The sequence below is a fragment of the Neovison vison genome, chromosome 10 (assembly GCF_020171115.1).
Source record: "Neovison vison isolate M4711 chromosome 10, ASM_NN_V1, whole genome shotgun sequence".
Taxonomy (NCBI): domain Eukaryota; kingdom Metazoa; phylum Chordata; class Mammalia; order Carnivora; family Mustelidae; genus Neogale; species Neogale vison.
The window spans coordinates 6,396,136-6,419,075 of record NC_058100.1 but is presented as its reverse complement, the minus strand read 5'-3'; the positions used below and the strand labels follow the sequence as shown (position 1 = coordinate 6,419,075).

Here is a 22,940-nt window from a genome sequence, read left to right as displayed (position 1 = left end):
TCTGTGTTTGCACAATGCTTTGAAACCCAAAAGAAGGTACAGAAATGATACAGATGAATATAAATACCCCTTTGTGGCCTATAAAGTATCTTTTCATGCATCATCCCAGATTTGACAACAGCACCAGCAAGACAAGAAGTAGGATCCTCTCCCTTTTACAAACCAGGAAGCGGAGATGAACTGAACGGTTACACCTTCCAACAAGAAGACTCAGAACCCAACTCTCATTAGTCCTCACTGAGGGCTCTAACTGCACAGCGCTGCTTTCCCAGGGAAACCAAAACGTGCAGGGACAGGGACTGGCTGGTGATCATGTTGGGAACAAAAGACATGAAAATCATAGCAAATATCTGCCTGCTGCATTCCCCTCTACACACGCAGGTACTGTGAGGCAAGGCCAGCAGGCTGGACTCACCTTCCCTTTCCACCAGAAACCTGCAACCAAGCAGCCTCAGTTGGAACCAAACCAACCCTGGGCTCACACAGAACTTCCCTCCACTTTGTCTGCAAAGTGGGGGAGGGTGACCCGTATACCCCTCCCCTCTCCTCTTCTTCTTCCAGATGGCACCTGCTCAGACACTGGGATCGTTGGTAGACAAAACGCAGGACAATCAGCTTGTGCTTGCTTCTGGAGAGTATAAACTTCCTTCTTGCCCAGATGGTTCCAGGGATCAGAGGAGAACATGGGAATCCCCACCCAGGCAGCTGGACGGGTGAGGGAAAGGATCAGGGCCGGAATCAGAAGGCCGCCTGGGTTTGGTCTGGGATCCCTCACTTGCTTCTTGTTTGTAGGCTACAGGCAAGGCACGTGGGGTTGGTGGAACAGGCCCCCAGTGATGCCCAGCGCTAACTCCCGGAACCTGGGACTATTACTGCATGTGGCTAAAAGGACACTGCAGATGTGATTAAGAATCACAAGACGGGAAGACTGTCCCGCACAATGACCTCCAGGACCATTGGCTAATGACTCCGTGTGGTTCTAAGCAAGTCTGTGATGACTGATTACAGCAGCAACAGCAGACAGAATAGGAGAGAAACTGAAGCTTGAGTAAGACAGACCACGGAGGGGACAGACCACAGAGGGAACAGACCAGCGTCCCCACGGCCTTGAGCAAAGGGGCACATCCTGAATGAGCAAACAAAGAAGGCGGTGAGAGACCCCAAAACCACAGCTACCTGTGACTGCAGATCCTTCCAACTCAGAAGGATCCCCCGAGCAAACCAGAATTCACCCTCACTCCCCGTCAGTGGAAACTCCCAGAAGCGGTATGAAGAAAACCAAAAAGCAAACATTGCACAGTGACCTCCCCCAGGCCTCACTCTACAGCGGTGGGAGGTACTGGGCGTCCGAAGACCCAGGTCCTCCTCCTGTGTGGGCCTCACTGTCCCCTCGGGAGCACCCAATGGACAGACGGAGAAGCCGCAATCCCAGTCCCCCCCAAACAACGAAGCACGTGCCAGGATTCCACGGCTCTTAAGTGCAGGACAGACCAGATTTAAAGAACTCTGTTCAAAGTCACTCAGGAAAAACTCCCGGAGTCTGCAGTGATGGTCAGGCAGGAAGTGAGGCACTTGGGGCCCGGAGGGAGCTGTGAAGGGACGTGCTCCCTCAAGGCTGCAAGTCCTCCCTGAGCCGTGACATCCTCAGCTGGGCAGGGTCGGGGGGTGGGGGTCATCCGGCTGCAGCGGCTGCTAATCCCGGGTTCCATCTCGGGAGCCCACACGGCTGCCCTGTCTCCCCAGACTGGGCTCCACCTCCAGCTGCACACTTCCTAACCTCTTGCCCCTTGCCTATTAACTTAGTTATTCATGTGCTTATCTCGTCCATGGCCAAATGCCAGCACCAGAGGAAGATTCGGACGCTGATGAAGCGTACAGTGCTCAGGAAATACCTGCAGGACGGAGGAACGAGTCAACGCACGTTCGTCCCGCTGGTGGACAGCAAGCAGTCCACTCGGCTCAGTCCTAACAAGTCCCCCACATACATGCCACCCCATATCCAGGACGATGTCACCCTGAAGTTACAGCCGTTCAGAACCTCAAGCCCAGTCCTAGGAAGTGCAGTACAAGGAACTCCTGGGCCCTGGCACGGGCAAGTTCAGCCAGGAAGGCTCTATGATAGGAGGCAGTTGGGTAACCCACGGCGAGTGCATGCTCTGCCTCCTGACGCCTCCCCTCTCCCCGCCCAGAGACCCCTGGGCTTAGTGGTTCCCATCCCGACATACCCCTTCCAGAAAAGGAAACCCATCTATTTAAAGATCCAGCACCAAGAAGGCACACATTATTCAAAAAAAAAAAAGAAAAATCTTGAAACCCTTGTGTACCATGGGTGGGAATTTTAAACGATACAACCATTATGAAAGATAATATGAAGCATTAAAAATAGAATTGCCATACGATGCGGCCCTCCCGCATCTGGGTATAGACCCAAAAGAATTCGAAGCAGGATCTCAAAGATATCTGCACGTTCGTGCTCACTGTGGCATTATTCGCAACAGCCAAAAGGGAGAAGAGACCCAAGTGCCCATCGACAGAAGGACGAATAAAGAAAATGCGTTAATTATACACGTACAATTGACTACTACACGGTCTCATAAAGGAAGGAAATCCTGTCACATGCCACAGCACAGACGAACCTCCAGGATATTATGCGAAATGAATCAAGCCAGTCACAAAATGACAAATACAGTAGGATTCCATTTATGAGGTATCTAAGCAGCCAAAATCAGAGAGACCAGAGTATAAAGGTGGTTGCCAAGGGCTGGGGGAAGAGGGAAAGGAACTGGGATTTCATACAGAGTTTGTTTTACAAAAGGAAGAAGTTTTGGAAAGATCCGTGGCATGATGGGAATGACACTACCGAACTCTACATTTAAAAATGGTTTAAACATCAGTTTAAAAATCTTGAAAGCACATTATAAAAGGAGAAAAAAAAAAAAAAAAAGACATCCAGAAGAGGTAACAAGAATTTTAAAAGAAAATCTATACAGTCAGAGAACAAATGAGAAATTGGGGGGGTGGGGAGAGAAGAAGAAGAAGAACACATATTCGGTGCAGTCGACCCTGCAGTGGGGAACTGAGGAAGGAGGAGGGGCCCATACACCTGCTGCAGCCCCAGGCCTGAGGCCGAACATGGCCCCCCTCAGGCCAGTCACTTCCCCTTCCATGGGCTTCTCTCTATCTGTACTGCCCCATCCCCTGTCCGGTGCAGAGCTCCCTAGAGATCAGGGAGAGGGGCACATAAAAGGCTTGGCAAGGCCCCCAGAGTGAGCGGGGGCCTCTGGAGCGGAGTAAGACGCCACGATCCTTCTCACAGCAGCTTCTGGGAGGACCAGCCCTCTGCCCTAGGAGGCCTGCATCTTCGAATCCGCACGAGCGTTCAGCCACCTAAACCCCGAAGTGTCCTGCCGAGCGCTGGCTTGGCACCATTCCACAAACAAAGAAAGTCAGGAACAGTCCTTTACACAGAAATCTCAGGCCTTGGTTCTCGATGACTGTAATTACAGCCAAAACAGCTCTTTTAAAAGGGAGAGAGGCAGAGAAAACAGCAGCCTGGACCGAGCAGTGAATTGGGGGTTTTGGGGTAAAACACACACCCAGAGTGCTTGCTGCTGCAGCGGTCTGTCTACACAAGGGCCCGGCCAGCCAGACTGAGCAGCTTTCTGGCCAACGTAGTTCTCCCTCTAACTGAATGAGCCGCTCACTCATTAAGCACTGGAAGCAGGTCACAGGAATGGGAGCTCCTGGCACACGGCCACGCGGGCTAACAGATGACAGGGCAGAGGAGACAGGGCCACTCCAGCCCTGCGGGTCCCCAGCTCCCAGGGCGTGACCAGTTCTAGCGGACACCCAGCTTTGGGAAGAGGTTTTCTACACAGGTACACTCTGTTCCTTCTACGAAATGGTGTTTCTGCCGTGGACTCCCTCACTAGGGAAGTCCCACAGCCCAACCCTTTGGTTCACCAACTGGGCGCACCATCACCCAAACCCACGTCCAAGAGCCAGGCCACAGAGGAGGCAGCGCCGTGCTGGGTGCGAGTCCCAGCTCCGCCTCCTGATGGCAACTTGACCTAGAACGACTTATTGAGCCTCCGCAAAACTCTTGTTTCCTCACCTACAACATGTGATAACATCCTCACCTTGTCTAGAGTAGTGGCAAATAATAGAGAAAAAGTTATTTCCATCCTAAAAGGCCAACTGAAGCACCTGACACACAGTATTACTCCTGACAGCTAATATTAACAGAGATATGACTCTAATTATGAAAAGGTATTTTTTTCAACATATTTCCTGCTTCTTAGCTGAATAGGAAGGAAAGAGGGACGTTCTTGGTGAAACCCCAAGGACGGCCAGCCCCAGGTCCAGGCCTGACGGCTGCAACAGTGCCAAGCCCAGTGAGAGCAGTAGCCCCCCGCCCCAGCATGGGGAAGCCCCACCCGGCACCCCCTAGCCAAGGCCGCTGCACTCCCTACCTGAGTGGGAAGGCCGAGGAAGAAAAGAGGAGAGGCCTGGGGACGTACTGAATGGCAAGCCTGATGCCACAGGGACGAAGGATCTCACTTGGCCTCTTGAGACCGAGTGGGGAACTGACTCAGGCCACACACCCACCACTTCCCGGACCCTGGGACTCCTCACCACCCCTCCGAGCTTCAGTTTAACCTCAAAAACCAGGGTAACAAGACCCCGACACCCCAGCTTGCTGTGAATGTGGAGTGAACCCATGTGAAAGGGCTTGAAGCAACTCACTCCCACATCCATGAGAAAGGGCACTGCTGTTTTTCATAGTTTTGACAGATTCAACTTAATAAAAAAAAAAAAAATGTCGAAGGACTGGAAGGATCAAGGCAGTGAAAAGGTTATTTTGACTTTTTTATTTAATTATTATTATCACTTAACTTTTATGTCCAGTTAGCCACTGTGTGCAGTACATTAGTTTTTGATGGAAGTGTTCGATGACTCAGCAGCTACACACAACACCCAACGCTCATCACAACACGTGTCCGCCTTAATACTCCGCCACCTGTTACCTCCTACCCCTCCCCCTAATTTTTCGTTTTTGTAAAGCAGGCTCCACACACAGCGAGGAGCCCAACACCGAGCTTGAACTCATGACTCCGAGATCAAGACCTGAGTTGAGATCAAGAGTCAGATGCCTCATCGACTGAGACACCCAGGTGCCCCAAAAAAGTAATTTTAATAAGCTAATGAACTACTCAGAGAAACAGGAGCAAACATACTAATTTTCTTCCCCAAATTGCTGTCATTGAGCTGAGATTTCTATGGATGGGATGAATTGGCAGGAAGTAAAACTGGCAGGAAGCCAATTGATGCACCCAACATCTGCCATAGGTTTTCTATTTACCTAGTAGATTCTTCTGGAGACAAGAGCCCAAACCAGGCTGCATCCGAGATGACTGATCCCATCACCTCCAACACCCATTTTCTCCAAGAAGTCCTGCAATTCCACTCAACCAATCCCCATCCTCCCTTCGAAATGTACAACTTTAAAGTAGCTTCTATTTCAATGCAGAGCAGATAGACAAATTCCTTCACTGTGCTCAGAAGACAACTTAATTCTTGTTCAATCTCTGCTCTGTGCACCAGAGTCAAAAAACAACAGTCCAGAATGTTTACCAGATGCTGCTAGAAGATCCCCCAAAATTCCAGAAGAGAATGTACACATTTTCAGAGCCTAAAGCAACTGACCATGGAAATTTTGCTGAAATCCCACAATTTGTCCTTAAAAATTCAAGTCGACCTTCTTATATACCACAATAAATCGTTTCACTTCTTAAATGTTTTGAGCCAATTAACAACTAATTATCAAACATTTTCCCTAAAATCTGAATAAACAAAGATCCTTCGCCATTCTCACTCAGTCCCCAGGAGACCCCACATATCCTCAAGTTATGTGCATCTCGGTTCCAGAAGCAACAGGCCAGGAGATGGGGGGGTGGGGGGGGGAGAAGAGCGCCCCTCCCGCCATCACATCCATCTTAACCTTGGCCTTTAAATCAAGATCAACCACGCAGCTCAGAACAGCTTCCCTGGAGGGTAGAGGAAGAGGGATCTGGGGTTTGCAGTGGGTGTAGCCGTCCACTCTGATTCCCCCAGCACCATCTACAGGGCTGACAGTGAAGATGCCGGGGCTCTGACCCCTCACAGCCCCTCTCCAGCCACTCACCCGGATCCGGCGCATGGCAGCCACGATCTCCACTCGGCTGTTGGGCCTCGGCACATCCAGGCTTCCGACGTACTGCAGGAAGGAAGCAAGCACTCGGTGAGAAGAGGATAGCAAGGGTCCCCAGTCACAGAAGGTTAGCAGAAGGACATCCAGCTGAGCTCCCTATTTTGCAAAGGAGGAAAGAGCCAAAGGGGTGTCTTGTTCGGGGATGACTCCTAAAGTTATAAAAAGCCCCTGAACAAGAAAGCCCTGCTTCCTCTCCCACCCCGCTCTTGATCAGAAGTGAAACAGATCCCAGTGTCCCACCGAGCAGCCTCCTAAACCAGAAAGACCTGTAATCAACCTCCTACCACTGTCTTTGGGGTGAGGTACTTTGCCTGGCCTCATTGGTAAAATGGCATTTCGGGAAAGATCCAACGAGAGAAGGTATAAATCTCCTACACAAATACGCTTTACTTATATTAAAGTCCCCCCCTCCACAAAAAAATGAGGAATATATGCTTTTTTTCAATGAATGGCACTTCAGTGAGTTAACCCTGAATGTTACACAGACCTCAGACACTTGACTAAGTTCCCAATTAGAGGAAAGGAACACTCTAATTATATTTTATTTAAAAACATAATCTTCTGTAACAATTTTTTAATCTAAAACTTTTGAGTTATTTTTAAGACCCAATGACATTCAGGTTAATGTTTAATATACGGATACTTTCTCCCAGTACACTATTCAAATAAAGCAGAAATACACAGAGCAAAAGAATAAAGCCCTCACCCCACACCCCTTGATAGTTTAACATTCATCTCTGTGTGTGCTGATGGACAGATACATTCACAGACACAAAGCAATCTGTTTTATGTAAAAAAGGCATACTCTTCATATTGTTCTGCATGTTGGGTTTTGGGGTGGGTTTTTTGGGGTTTTTTTTGTTTTTTTTTTTTTACTCTAAATACAACTTGGGCATTTTTGTCACCACATTACCCGTGAAGGCTCACTGACTGGTAGACACCTCCCCTCTCACTAGTAACCACATTGAGTCCACGACCCCATCATCTACAGACCCCAGAGCTCACCCAGGCGCTCTGTAGGCTGGACTTGGATGAGTAGGATTGCTAGATCAGAAGTACAGAAATATCTTGAGATCCTTCCTCAGTAGGAGGAAACAAGTCAAGAGTTGGTGGCATCACAATTCCGGACTTCAAGCTCTATTACAAAGCTGTCATCATCAAGACAGCATGGTAGTGGCACAAAAACAGACACATAGATTAATGGAACAGAATAGAGAGCGCATAAATAGACCCTCAACTCTATGGTCAACTAATCTTCGACAAAGCAGGAAAGAATGTCCAATGGAAAAAAGACAGCCTCTTCAATAAATGGTGTTGGGAAAATTGGACAGCCACATGCAGAAAAATGAAATTGGACCATTTCCTTACACCACACACAAAAATAGACTCAAAGTGGATGAAGGACCTCAATGTGAGAAAGGAATCCATCAAAATCCTTCAGGAGAACACAGGCAGCAACCTCTTCGACCTCAGCCGCAGCAACATCTTCCTAGGAACATCGCCAAAGGCAAGGGAAGCAAGGGCAAAAATGAACTATTGGGATTTCATCAAGATCAAAAGCTTTTGCACAGCAAAGAAAACAGTTAACAAAATCAAAAGACAACTGACAGAATGGGAGAAGATATTTGCAAATGACATATCAGATAAAGGACTAGTGTCCAAAATCTATAAAGAACTTAGCAAACTCAACACCCAAAGAACAAATAATCCAATGAAGAAATGGGCAGAGGACATGAACAGACATTTCTGCAAAGAAGACATCCAGATGGCCAACAGACACATGAAAAAGTGCTCCATATCACTCGGCATCAGGGAAATACAAATTAAAACCACAATGAGATATCACCTCACACCAGTCAGAATGGCTAAAATCAACAGGTCAGGAAATGACAGATGCTGGCGAGGATGCGGAGAAAGGGAAACCCTCCTACACTGTTGGTGGGAATGCAAGCTGGTCCAACCACTCTGGAAAACAGCATGGAGGTTCCTCAAAATGTTGAAAATAGAACTGCCCTATGACCCAGCAATTGCACTACTGGGTATTTACCCTAAAGATACAAACGTAGTGATCCGAAGGGGCACGTGCACCCAAATGTTTATAGCAGCAATGTCCACAATAGCCAAACTATGGAAAGAACCTAGATGTCCATCAACAGATGAATGGATAAAGAAGATGTGGTATATATATATACAATGGAATACTATGCCGCCATCAAAAGAAATGAAATCTTGCCATTTGCAACAACATGGATGGAACTAGAGCGTATCGTGCTTAGTGAAATAAGTCAAGCAGAGAAAGACAACTATCATATGATCTCCCTGATATGAGGAAGTGGTGATGCAACATGGGGGCTTAAGTGGGTAGGAGAAGAATAAATGAAACAAGATGGGATTCGGAGGGAGACAAACCATAAGTGACTCTTAATCTCACAAAACAAACTGAGGGCTGCTGGGGGGAGGGGGGTTGGGAGAAGGGGGGTGGGGTTATGGACATTGGGGAGGGTATGTGCTTTGGTGAGTGCTGTGAAGTGTGTAAACCTGGCGATTCACAGACCTGTACCCCTGGGGATAAAAATATATGTTTATAAAAAATAAAAAATTTTAAAAAAAAAAGAGGGAGGACATTTTTTTTAAAGATTTTTTTTTATTATTATTTATTTGACAGACAGAGATCACAGGTAGGCAGAGAGGCAGGCAGAGAGAGAGGAGGAAGCAGGCTCCCTGCCAAGCAGAGAGCCCAATGCGGGGCTCGATCCCAGGACCCTGGGATCATGACCTGAGCTGAAGGCAGAGGCTTTAACCCACTGAGCCACCCAGGTGCCCCAAGAGGGAGGACATTTTTTAAGCAAGAGATATCTTTCTCACACACCCATACTGACCTATTGGGTCCACCTTCCCTTTTGACATTCAAATGATAGAAAATGGCCTGGGGGATGTCCTAGGAATGAACAGCCCCCAAATAACTTAGAAGTCAACCTAAGCAAAGACCGCATTAATAGAGCTAAGAGGACAGTCATCCCCTGTTTCCTGTGGTCACAGGAAAGGAAGGTTCTTTCTGAAATTTGGAGCAGGTGGGTCTGGGCTTGGACTGGGTCCTGCACTTGCTCTGTCTCAAGATCGAGACCCTGATGGACTGGAGTCCGTTGTGGAGGTGCTCACGCTTCATGCTTGACATGGAGGTCCTGAGGCCATACTTGCACGTACGGCAGTGTTGGCTTCCAGCCTAGTTTTGCCCCAAGGAGTGGGCTCTGTGACCCTCCCCTGCTCCCCTGGTACCATGGTTCTGCGTTGTGACTCACATTGTTAGTGTGACTCTCTAGCTTGTGCCGGGGTGTGGACCAGAACCATACGTTGGGTTTCCTTTTAATCGCCATCATTTCTAGGGCAAACGGGACAGGACCTTCCCACGCTACTTTGGGAAGTTGGCTCCCAGGCCTGGACCTCATCTACCTGCTGAGCTAACAACCTTTCAAGATCCGCACTTCTGTCACCTCCTGTAGCCATCGGGCAAAAGCCTGCCTTCAGCCAAAGGCTGATGCACCATGATGGGTTCTTGCTGAGAGATGGCATCCCCTTTATCTGCCTCTCCTGCAAGACACGGGTGTCGAGGCTCCTGTGACAGCAGAAGCAGGCTGTCTCCAGAACATCTAAATGCCTGAAAATCAAAGCAGTCGTCTCCAGAAGGGAAACTCGTGTTCTTTCTCCTCCCCACCCCCTGCACTGAGCGCCTCACCTAGGTTTCTCCTAGGTGTGATTAACAGCCCCCACAATACCCACTAGTCGGGTTATTCAAGCCTAAAACCTGGGGGGGGGGTCACCCTGGAATGAGCTCCTCCCCCCCCCTCCCACACTGCCGCTACCTCATTCCACAGAACCCTTCCTCCTGGCTTCATCTGCGCAGTGTCCCCTCCACTGTCCCCAGAGCCCCTCCAAACTGCTCCCCACGAGGCGTCAGAGTGAGCACTCTCCAGGGCAAACCCACTTGCTTCACCCTAAGACCCCCCACACACCTGCTGCCAACTGCTAGGAAGAGGCCCACCAGAGCCCTCAGCACAGCTCCCGCTGCCCTCCTACGGAGGCCTCCGGCAAGGCCCCCCAGATCCCTTGCAGAGCACTGACACATGGCCACATACAGGACTTCCTTGTCACTGGCGACTCACGTCCACCTGACCGGAATCCTCCCAGAAGGAGCACACCCAGCCCCCGTGCTCCGAGAAGGGGCAGGAGAGGCCTGAGCCCTGGCCTCTGACTGTTGTTCCGACGTCAGAGGCCACGGCCCCCTTCCTCCCGTCAGCCTTCCCGGCTGTGCGATCCCCTCACTGTGACTCCAGGAACTTCCCTAATTTCCATGCCAGCATCTGAGCTGGACCCAAGCCGGATGCTCTTCCGGCAGCACCGCAGCTCCCGGCTTACCAGGACGTGAAGTACATCAGCCCTTCCTGCCGGCCGACGCTCAGCCGCCTGGCACTGGGGAGGACTTCGGTTAGGATTCTGTAGGATTCCCTGCTGGGGGGCACCTCACAGGGCTGCTATTCAGAACATCTACCACGCAGCTTAAAGAGAGAATAAAGGGGTTTTAAAATATCCAGGCCTACTTCTTGTTCATGAGCATCCGGGGGTGGGGGGGCGGGGAGCCTAGAAGGAAGATGCAATTTGTAGCGGGCAATCAAGATACGCGATCACCTGTGTTGGTTTTATCTGCGGCTTCATCTTCCAGATAAGCAAGAGGCGGCTGCAAACAAGGTTAACCCGTAGGACTTCAGATATTTTTTGTGAGTTTCTAGACGACCTCAGCCCTGGTGCTAGATTAATACCTCCCAAAATTACATTCATTTTCTCGTTTCCACGTTCAGGAGATTAACTCCAAGAGACACTGATAGACTGCTTGGTGCGCAGGGTCTCCTGGGTCTCCTGGGGCACGACCCACGACACTAAACAGCCGTGAGACCTGACAGCCGCCGTGGACTGGCTAGACGCTGTGCCATCACCTTCTTCAGGAGCGCCCTTTAGTTTACAAGGTTTCTGCCAACTGTTTCCAGACACCAAGAAAAAAAAGGATCACACACACAAAACTGATTTTGTGTCAAAAATAAATATCAGGTGATCCTGCCTCCGATAATGCTGGAGGAACTGTACCACCAGACGAGGCCTCCGACAAGCAATAAATAGGAAGTCTGGGCAAGATTATTAAAAAAAAAAAAAAAAGAAAGAAACAAAAAACTTTGCAGAGAGTGTACAAGGACTGAGCTGAAAAACCAACTAGCATGTTAATTAATCTTAACGTGTAACGTATCAGTATTGACTCAAACATCCCAAAAGCACCCCCCTAATGCAAGATGCTAAGAGGAAAAACCATGCGTGTACAGGGGGGAGGGCGCATGGCGGTGTGGAGGCAGTAAAGGGTATATGGGAACTCTGTCCTTGCCTCCCCACTTTTCTGTAACCCTAAAACATGAAGTCTGTTACTTGAAGTCATAAAAATAAGCTTGAAGGCACTGGAGAGAGAACAAGAACAGGCAGGGCTTGGCAGGGAATCATCCCTGAAAGGAGGCGACTGCCCTACACGAGGCTCGGTTTGTGTCATTTGCACAGAACCACTGGCTGGAGCTGGGGCCCAGGAGCCCAGACAGACAGCCTGGGCAGTCTGGACGCCAAAGATGGGAGAGCCAGAGCAACCGGAAAGTGGGGGGCACAAATCCCCAACAGAAGGGGGCGCTGCAGGGAGACCTCTGGATGTCAACCCAAGCAGGGTCCGCGGGTGACCTCCGAACAACACATGTACATGGGAGAGTCCAAGGAGCCCAGGAGAAGGCGGCAGCTGTCCAACCAGGAGTGGCAGGTAAGGGATTTAGGACCAGCCACATCCACCATCATGGAGAACGAAAGCGAACACTCTCCCAAGGAGAACAGCTAAATCTTGCGTCAAAGAGCTATTGAAGCCCTACTGCCCAGCCAGCACAGGCAAGGCCATGGGGAAAGGCCACGGGGCCACATTTTCAGGGAGCAAAAGGAAAAGGGCCTCTGTAAAGGGGTACAATGTAAAGGTCTCTACATTCTGCCTTCCCAGCTCTTATCTTCTGAAAACCACTCAGTTAAACAGCCTCAGCCCATGGCAAATGCAACATGAGATTGAGGAGGAAGCCACTCCTGTCAGAGAAGGACAAGGAGGCCCAAAGCAGAGAGCAGAACGCACAGGAAGGGCGAGATCTCCCAGCTTCTGGCCTCCTTGCCTGCATCTGGGCCAACACTCTCCTTTCGGGTCCCAACTCAGCTTGGCTTCTGTTCTGTCCCCCTGCCTACCTTCCAAAATCCCCCCCACCCCCTGGTTTCCTGGCCCTACTGTGTCCTCTTTTCAAAAACACGCCCAAGCAGTTTGATACCCTGCAGGAATCTAGAAACCACCAGTGAGGGCCTGTCTGAACTAGTCCTTTAACCAATCCTATCCTGATACCTTCTAAAAACTTAGAATCAGGGGCGCCTGGGTGGCTCAGTCAGTTAAGCATCTGTCTTGTTTGCCTTCGGCTCAGGTCATGGTCTCTGGGTCCTGGGATCAAGCTGCATAGCAGGCCCCCTGCTCATTGGAGAGTCTGCTTCTCCCTCTCCCTCTGCCCCTCTCCCCTGCTTGTGCTCTCTGCCAAATCAAATCTTTTTAAAAATAAAAACTTAGAATCACAGAAGCAAAGCTCCCTTCCAAAATGAACCTTAGGAAGCACATTCAAGAAGCCGTCACAAAAGAACAGTTAAAGAGGATCGTGTACAAAGTACCTCGCGGGGTGTCTTGCTAGGCCTTCCTAAACGTCCGCCACCAAGACCCGCTCAAATTGCTCTTTTTCCCATTCGCCCTTTGGTTTCCTTCCCAGCATTTTACATGGTCTGCGGTTACGGGCTGTGCCCCAGCTATAGGTCATTGTAGGCCTTCCCCAGGAGAGTGGGAGCTCCTGGAGAGCCAGGACCTTGCCCTCTCCATCCCCATCTGCGTCTCCCCAGCCCTCAGACCGGGGCCTGGCTGAGTCAGACTCAAGCATCTGCCGAGTGCGGGAGGGGGCAAGCACAGCCCACACTGGTTAGGGGGCCTGCCCAAGGCACAGGTGGCCCAGGGCAGGGGCAGGGCCGGGGCCCAGCAGCCCCCACGCCCCGCTCCAGGCTGGCGCCGCCTCTCCATCGGGAAAGTTCTCCTGCGGCCTCAGAATCGGCTCCTGGTGCACAGCTGAGTGTCCCCACCGAGCAGGATTATGAATGTGACCTGGGTGAAAGTTCTCACCTCATTTAGCATCGAACAAAGCAGCATTAACGGCAGGCAGCAGCGGCCCCAGATTCCAGGGCACACACTCAGCCAATGACCTTCTACTAACTGCTCTGGGGGAGGGGAGGAAAAACATCGCCTCGGGGTGTCACCCACCCCACTTCTAAGGCCTGCTCTGTGGTCCCCAGGTGGGAGATGCACAGGGTGGGGGAGCACAGGGGGTTCAAAGTACCCATACAGACATTTACCAGGGTACTCACCCTGACAGCAAGGAGGCAGAAGCCTCAGGGGCAGGGTCCCCCCACCCCTCCTCTCCCTATACACACACACACACTCAACCAGAAAAGCTTCCAAAATGCTTGAAATGCAGCTGCACACCACGTCTTTATTTATTTGTAGTCTAAGAGGAAAGAGGCATTTATATTTCTTCCTCTCTCTCCCAGCCCATCCAAAAAAGGAAGTACTATTTGAGGGCCATCTGATGTGACTGTGTCACTATTGATCAGGGGCTCAGCGGGGGCCGATGAATGTGCCGGAGATCACAGCAGAATCCTTCCTGCTCCTCACACGAACCGGGCTGGGTGCAAAATCATCATGGTGACTTGTCTTTATGCTAATGCCATGTGCCTCTCTAAAGGGACAGCGGGTCGAACTGAACCAACCAGCAAGCCCATGGAGAGACTCTTTTGGATTCTTTTAGTCCATTAGCAAAAGCTTAGATGGGTTGGCCTCATTATTTCTCTTTATTATAAGGATCTGAGGGATCTAGGCAAAGGGGAGAGAAAAAGCCGTAAGACAGAAAAAAATGTTCTGCGCTTTCAACCACCAGCTCCCAAATGAAAGCCTCAGCGCCACATGAAAATCTGGCTCGCGGGCGAGCGGCGGAGGCCAGGAAGCACGTTCTGCCCTGCCCATCTGGGAGGCTTCCTTGGCCCATGGGTTACTTCTCCTCTGGGGGGATTAAAAAGGACAAGGCGCGGGGAGGGAGGAGACACGGTGACAGCCAAGCGAAACCCGGACCCAGGCTACAGGATAACTAAGTCACCAGCTATAAAACAACCAGGTAAACCAGGAACGGGAAGATGAACAAAAATACCACGAGATCAGAGGAACAGTCAGACCCCAAGGACAGAGCTAAAGTGGCCATCAAGGGCCATTTGATCCAAACATTCATTTTACAGAAGGCAAAACTGGCCTCAGAGAACCAAATCCCAGCTGAGTGGCGGGGTCAGAATCAACGTGCATCTCGCTACTGCACCCCCCGCCCCGGACACAGCAGCGGGGTGAGCACAGTCAGCGCCCCACCAAGGCCTGGTTCACGACATTGAACTCCGGTGGGTCTGGATGAAGAGGCCTGTGCACAGGCACCCAAAAGGTCGCGAGCTCAAAAACAACCAAGGAAGCGCCGCAGGGCAAGGGTAAAAGGACAAGGGCTCACTCTCAGATTCCTCCAAGGACTTTGGGAATGCAACTACGGAAACACAAAAGACCCTCCAGACGATGCTGGAAGGAGTGTCCCAATTCTCCACACAAAGAACAAAGCCATTCACCTTAGGGCAGCACCAGGATACTGCACCAGCTGAAGTCTAAGTGTTTGATTTCTCCAAGCCTTGGTCTTCTCCTTGGAACATAGCCAGTATCTGAACTGCCTCAATGTCCAGGGTGTCCTAGGAATCAAAATTAGATAACACAGACGAAAGTTCCATAGTTTCTAAAAGACCACATAACTGGCGCACCTGAGCGGCTCAGTTGGCAAAGCGTCAGCCTTCAGCTCAGGTCATGATCTCGGGGTCCTGGGATCGAGCCCCGCATCAGGCTCTCTGCTCAGAGAGTCTGCTTCTCCCCCTTCTTCTATGATCTCTCTCCCTCTTGATATCTCTCAAATAAAATCTTTTATAAATAAAATACCATATAACCATAAAGACAGGATATTCTTTGTGTCATTATGTCCTTGCTTTATGGGCCAACAAGGCGTTGAAGACACAGAATTTGTAGCTTTACAATAATTGCCTCTTGATTCTCACAGACTAATGACCAGACAAAGCAAAAGATGATCCAACATGTCATGGAGTCAGTGGAAGGTGGAATCAAGAACTTGGTCCCTCAGGCGCAAACAGGAGTGAGAAGGGGAGGGGTGACCATCAGGAAAGACAGTGTGACTGGGCCACATGGACAGCTGACAAACACCCCCACCCCTGCACCAGGAATGGCCACCACACAGGCTCACAGAACCTCAGGGGGTGGATGCCTTTTGACGTAAATACTTTGCCACATCTCCCTCCCAACTGACTGAGCCATGACCTCCCCAGAGGCGGGGAGGCAAGATCTCTAACCCACCCATCATTTACCACCATCGCAGAATGAAACCCTACAACCTAGCAAAATTTCCAGACAACTAGAGGTACCCCATGGAAATACCCAACTTTTCTCTATTTTGAATGGTTTTGAGTAGAATCTTCCTAAAATATATTATACTCTGCCCCAACAATGGAGATTCTGTAAGCTAGAACTGAATACATTTCTTCAGGATTCAGAATAACCATTAAATATATCATTTACTGTGTAAGTCTTATGGCAATGAGAACAGGCTCCAGATTACTATTATACCTCTGAGTCCTTGAGGCTGATTTTAGAATTGAATGCTTCCTACACTGTTAGTGGCAAGAATGGTAACAGCAGGCTATATATGCTTCTGCCTTTAACAATAACTGTCCCAAATCCTCAACAAAGTACTAGCAAGACAAATCCACCAACCTATAAAAAGGATTATACACGGTGGCCAAGTGTGATTTATCCCAAGAATATAAGGTTGGCTGAACACAGGACAGTCAACATATTACTTAATAAAATAAAGATCAAAGGCCATTCAATCAATCCAAGAGACAAGAAGTATTTCATAAAATCTAATACCCTTTCATGATGAAAATACTCAACAAACTATGAACGGTAGGAAACTTCCTCCATCTAATAAAGGGTAATGAACCCACAGCTAACATCATGCTTAATGGCGAAAGAGTGAGTGTTTTTCCCTAAAGATCAGGACCAGGTCAAGGAGGTCTGCCCTTATCACTTCTATTCGACATGATCTGGAAATTCTAGCCAGCCAATCAGGCAAGGAAAGAAATAAAAGGCATCCAGATTGGAAAAGAAATAGCCAGATTACCTACTCATAGATGATATGATCTTGGATAAAAAAATCCTAAGGAATATACACATATACACACACACGCACGCACACACACAGATTGAGTGAAGGAGTCAAAATGAAATTAAGAGGGACGCCTACCTGGGTGACCCAGGTGGTTGGGCCTCAGCCTTTGGCTCAGGTCATAATCCCAGGGTCCTAAGATTGAGTCCCACATCAGGCTCTCTGCTCAGCAGGGAGCCTGCTTCTCCCTCTGCTGCTGCTCCCTGCACTTGTACATGCACATGTTCTCTCTCTCTGGCTTATAAATAAAATCTTTTTTAAAAATGCAATTAAGAAAACAATTCCATGCACAATACCATCCAAAGAAATACTTAGGAATAAACAAGAGAAGCATAAGACTTATACACTGAAGCTTACCAACATCTCCATAAAGTTCAAGACCTAAATCAGCACGAAGACTTCCCATGTTCATGGACTGGAAGATTGAAAATGGAAGCACTCCCCAGCTGATCTACAAATTCAATGCAATTTCTCCATTAATATCTATAAAACCTATTTATAAACTAGCACTTCCAAAGTGTGGATTTTCCATACCAACTAATTCTCTGATTCTCTGCAAACACCAACTGGGTGCCCGACAACTTAATCCGATTCTGACACTCAGTATCCAGAGTTAGCACATGCACACAGATTAAGATTTCAGTCCCACAAAACTGCCCCCCCCCCACTTCTGATGCTGGTCGGAACTCCTGAGCCTCCCATACTTCTGACCACCCAACCATCTCTAAGTCAGGGATTCCTATGATCCCCTCACAGGTCCAATAATTTGCTTTAACAGCTCACAGAACTCAGGGAAACACTTAGTTACTACTACCAAATTATTACAAAGGATACAAGTGAACAGCCAGATGAAGAGGGACACTGGTATGTGGGAAGGGGCACAGTGCTCTAGGAAGCCTCTCTGGGCAGGCCTCCCTTCCAACATCTCAATGTGTTAACCAACTTAAGAGCTCTCCAAACCCATTGTTTAGGGGTTTTATGGAGGGTCCACTAACAGGCATAATTAAGTCACTGGTCATTGAGACTGAATTCAATCTCCTGCCTCTCCCCCTTCCCCTAAGGTCAGAAAGTGGGGCTCAAATTTCCAACCTTCCAATTACATGGTCGGCATCTCTCTCACAATCAGCCCCCATGCTGAAGCTTCTAGGGGCCCCCTAAGATTCACCTCATTAATATCAACTCAAGGTAAGGTTGAGAAAGGCTTCTCAAGAACAATGAAAGATGTTCTTCTCATGCTTCTCATTCAGGAGATTCTAAGTGGTTTTAGGAGGTATGGGTCAGGAAGCAGAGACCAAACTGATATTTAATGCATTACAGTATCACAAAATCTAATTGGCTTTTCTTGCATAAATCGACAAGTCTATCCTAAAATTCACGTGGAAATCCAAGGGATGCATAATAACCAAAATGATCTTGGAGAAAAACAAAGTTGTAGGACTCAGACTTCCCAATTTCAGAAATCACTACATAACTACAGAAATCAGTATAGTGTGGTACTGATATAAAGCTGGACACATAAATCAATGGAATGAAACTGAGAGTCCAGAAATAAATCCTTAAATTTATGGCCAACCGATTTTTGACAAGAGTGTCAAAACAATTCACTGGAGGAAAAAAAAAAAAATGGTCAACAACAGTGCTGGGACAACTAAATATCCACACACAAAAGAATAACATTGGACTCTTACCACACACTGTTGTGTAAAACTAACTCAAAACCTATCACACATCTAAGTGTTAAAGCTACAAAATTCTTAGAAGAAAGCACAGGAGTAAATCATGAGCTTAGATCAGGCAGTGGTTTCTGAGAACACCAAATAAACATAAACATAAACAGAAGAAAAATGAACTGAACTTAATCAAAGTTAAGAACACTTGTGCTTCCAAGTGTTCTTTGAACAAGAAAGTCAAAGGACAACTGGCGTAATGGGAGAAAAATATTTATAAGTCATATCTGAGAAGGGACTTTATCTAGAATATAACTCTCAGAACAATAAAAGACAAACAACCCGCATAAAGAATGGACAGAGGATATGAAGAGACAGTTCTCCCCCAAAAGATAAATGGCCAATAAGCACATGAAAAAATGCTGAATCATGAGTCATTAGGGAACTGCAAATCAACACTACAATGAGATCCACTTCACACCCACCAGGATGGCCAAAATAAGCCCCAAAATAACGAGTGTTAATGAGGATATGGAGAAAATGGAATCCTCATAAGTATCTGTAAAAAATAAATAAATAAATAAAAATTTAAAAAAAAATTAGTGCAGCCACTTTGGAAAACAGTTTAGCTGTTCCTTAAAAGGTGAAACAGAGTTAACACTGGAACCAGCAACTCCAATGCTAGGTAAGCACCCCCCAAAAATGAAGACCTAAGGCCACACAAAAACTTGTCCATGAAGGCTTACAGCCGCGTTTTGCGTAACAGCCACCACAACGGGAAAACCCCACATGTCCATCAATGGATGAATGCACAAAGAAAATGGGGCATGTTCATGTATTATTATTATTAGTAGTAGTATATATAAAAAGGAATGGAGTGCTTATACGTGCTCCAGCATAAATAAATTCACCATGATGCCAAGTAAAGCTGCAAATCACAGAAGACTCCACATTACAGGAAATGCCCACAATAGGCAAATCCATAGAAACAGGAAGTAGATGGGCAGTTGCCAGGAACTGGGGGATCAATAATGACAGTTTTCCTTTGGGGAGGATGGAAACAGTCTCCAATTCCACGGTGGTGGTGGCTGCACCCCAGTGTGAACATACTGGAAACCACGGAGTCGTACACACTTAACACAGTGAATTGTACGGCATGTAAATTTATCTCAATAAAACTGTGATCTTAAAAACACACCCACGAGAAATGACTGTCGTCCTTTTGATTTGCTGTGGACAGGAAGGGACAATTACAGCCCAGCTGGGTTCTGAGTGACCTCTCGAAGGCAAGGCGATGACCCTCCCTGGCCACTCCAACTGCTCAAACGCTCTTCTGGGCCCTTCTGCACTGCTATCATCTAGATGCTTAAATTCTTCAGATAACACAAGCATTCCTAGGGGAAAAGTGAGCTATAACTGTCCTGAATTTCAGTTCTCGTTCGAAAAGATATATTTCCCACCCCAAAGAATATGCCTTTTTCCCACATTGAACGAGTACAGCAATCTCATTTCATATTCCTACTCTCCAATGCCATAAAACGAAAAAGCAGCTCACAAAATAGACTATTTCTGTCTCATGCTGAAACTTCTCAGAGTCTCAATACCATGACATTTTAGGGACTGCCTGGGTGAACCAGGCTCACTAGAGGTGATCCCAAAACACAAACAGCACTCATCTTCTAGGCAGAAATGGGTTTTTAAAGACACAGCAGGAAAAAAGATAAGATGATGTATTATACATTTTGCAACTAAGAAATTCCAATATTCAAGACCACGACTAAAAGGGGGGAGAAAAAAAGAAAAAGAAAAAGGCTATGCCATGATGAGATTAAGAGAAGGAAGTAGATTTCAGGTTTGGTAGGAACACAGATCATGTTGCCCAACACACACACACACACACACCCCAACACACACACACATACACCTGGAATTATTTTTAATTTATATTCAATTAACTAACATAGTACATTATTAGCTTCAAAGGTAGAGTTCAATAATTGTCTTATGTGATCCCCAGCGCTCATTCTATTAAGTGCCCTCCTTAATGCCCATCCCCCAGTTACCCCATTCCCTAACCTCCTTCCCCTCTAGCAATCCTCAGTTTGTTTCCTATGATTAAGGTCTGTTATGGCTTGTCTCCCACTGATTTCGTCTTTTCTTCACTCCCTTCCCCTATGCTGCTGTTTTGTTTCTTAAATTCCACATGTGAATAAAATCATATATTTCTTTCTTTGACTTTATTTTGCTTAGCATAACACACTCTAGTTCCATCCACGTTGTAGTAAATGGCAAGATTTCAATCCTTTTGATGTCTGAGTAATATTCCATTGTATACACGAACCACATCAATTTGATCCATTCCTTTGTCAATGGACATCTGGCCTCTTTCCCTAGTTTGACTATTGTGGACACTGCTGCAAGAATACTGGGGTGCAGGTGCCCCTTGGATCACTACGTTTGCATCTTTGGGGTAAATACCCAGTAGTGCAATTGCTGGGTTGCAGGGTAGCCCTATGGTCAACTTTTTGAGGAACCTCCATACTGTTTTCCAGAGTAGCTGCACCAGCTTGCATTCCCACCAACCAGTGTAGGGGGGTTCCCCTTTCTCCAGATCCTCGCCAACATCTGTCATTTCCAGACTTGTTCATTTAGCCACGCTGACCAGTCACACCTGGAAATTTTTTTTTTTTTTTTTATTTGAGAGACAGAGATCACAAGTAGGCAGAGAGGCAGGCAGAGAGAGAGGAGGAAGCAGGCTCCCTGCTGAGCAGAGAGCCCGATGCAGGGCTTGATCCCAGGACCCTGAGATCATGACCTGAGCTGAAGACAGAGGCTTTAACCCACTGAGCCACCCAGGGCCCCAACACCTAGAATTTTAATCGCTTCTGTAAATGCCTGCCATGTCGTCAACCAGCCTATGCTTAAATAGCACTCCTGATGAAGAGCTCACTACCTCGGACAACAGCTCTGTGAGAAACTGCTCCTTTTTATGGCAAGCAAAAATTGGTCTCCACAAGGATTCAGACTCTGCTCTGTCCCTGGCAGCCAGAGGCCTTCTGTTCCGCACACCCCGGCTCTTCTGATCTTTAGAGTTCAAAGGGCGTCGTGGATAAGCCTCCATGGCTCTCCTCAAACAGGTGTCTCAGGTGCTAGCATGGCCCTGCCGAGTGCCCTCCAGCAGGCCAGGGCAGGAGGAGGGAGGCAGCCTAAATGAGGAGAGAGTGAGGAACAACAAGGTATGCGAGAAGGAACCAGGGAGGAAAACCAGAGGCGCCCACGAGAGGCGCTTTCCCCCGATGCCAACCAAAGCCTGAGCTGTGGCGGGTACGGAGCTCCAGGCACCCTAGTCCCTCAGCGTGAGGCTCAGCCGTCAGGCTGCCCTGGTCTTTAATCCACATGCAACGGAGACCCCGGATACTGGGTCCTCGTTCTTACACAAGAGTTGAGAAAATAGAGGTATCGTGTACTTTCCCTCTGAAAGAGGAATAATGCAGCGACAGGCCACTTATTACTAAGAACCAGGGAGGCAAAGATCGTCTCAGGTGACCTCTCACTTCTTGCTTTCGATCCCTTCCCTCATAGTCCCAGGCATCCTGGATCCGGCCCTCCTCCCGGGCCAGCCGTCATCCTCTCCTGTGACTTCTTTCCCCTCTTCCCTTGGACCCACCAAGACTTCCCTGTTTGGTGTTCCAAGTCCCTCCCCCCAACTCTACACACGGCTAACTAGTTACGTACACTAAGCCCTGCTAGGACAACACTGGCAGCAAACGGCCTGATGAACTAGCCAGGCCAGGTGACGCATTTACCTTCGCAGCATCTCATGGAAACGGAGTACCCTCACGTGCTAGTCACCAACCACGGTCTCCAGGCCTGAGTGTCAGCTCAAGAGAGTGGGTATCTGGGGACAGAGATGCCTTTTAACTAAAGCCTTCTAATCACAACGTCTTTTCTGGCCAAGGGCAGGTGGTAGCTCTCCACGGAGAGTTTGAGGCTGGAATTATGAACTCGTATGGGGGAGGTAAGCAAGAATCCAGGCCCTGGAGTCAGATCTGGATAAATATCTGGGTTTCAGTTTCTTCTTCTATAAAGTTGGACAGAGTCTCCCCTCCTTGCAGAGCCACTGTAAAGATTCAAGGAGATAAACCACATACAGTGCTGGGTTTTTACACCTTCTCAGCTCCCTGTAGGTTAGTTCTCCCCGTTATACTTGGTTCACTCATCAGTGGTGAGTTTTTATTTGTTTGATTCTTAGATGAACTGTGTCCTCCTTCACTAGACCACCATGACAAGGGGCCACTGTGGTGATGGCCGCTGTATCCCCACACAGCTCAAGGTCTGGCCCCTCAAACCAATGACCACTGGTAGCTTTTCCTGTTAAGCAAAAATCTTTAAGATGCTGTTCTCTTACTACCTTTAGGCAATCCCATCTGTTAAGTTTGTATCTAATGACCCAAGGAACCACGGTGATCACCCAACAGTCCTCCTAGCGGAGTCATTAATCACTGCCAGCACCCAACCTTCGGCAAATACTTGAGCAGTGACGTGTCAGACAGGGTCATCCAGGTAATTTAG

At 48.2% G+C, this 22,940-nt stretch overlaps 1 protein-coding gene across 2 annotated transcripts in view; it reads right to left on the bottom strand.

Moving 5' to 3' along the window:
* LOC122918385 (carboxyl-terminal PDZ ligand of neuronal nitric oxide synthase protein-like) overlaps nucleotides 1–22,940 on the bottom strand; it is a 262,893-nt gene that overhangs the window by 182,551 nt on the left and 57,402 nt on the right. For both annotated transcript variants that reach the window (XM_044266749.1, XM_044266750.1), the window contains exon 2: nucleotides 6,185–6,256. In XM_044266749.1, the coding sequence (XP_044122684.1) occupies nucleotides 6,185–6,256 (72 nt within the window). The remainder of the gene's footprint in view (nucleotides 1–6,184; nucleotides 6,257–22,940) is intronic.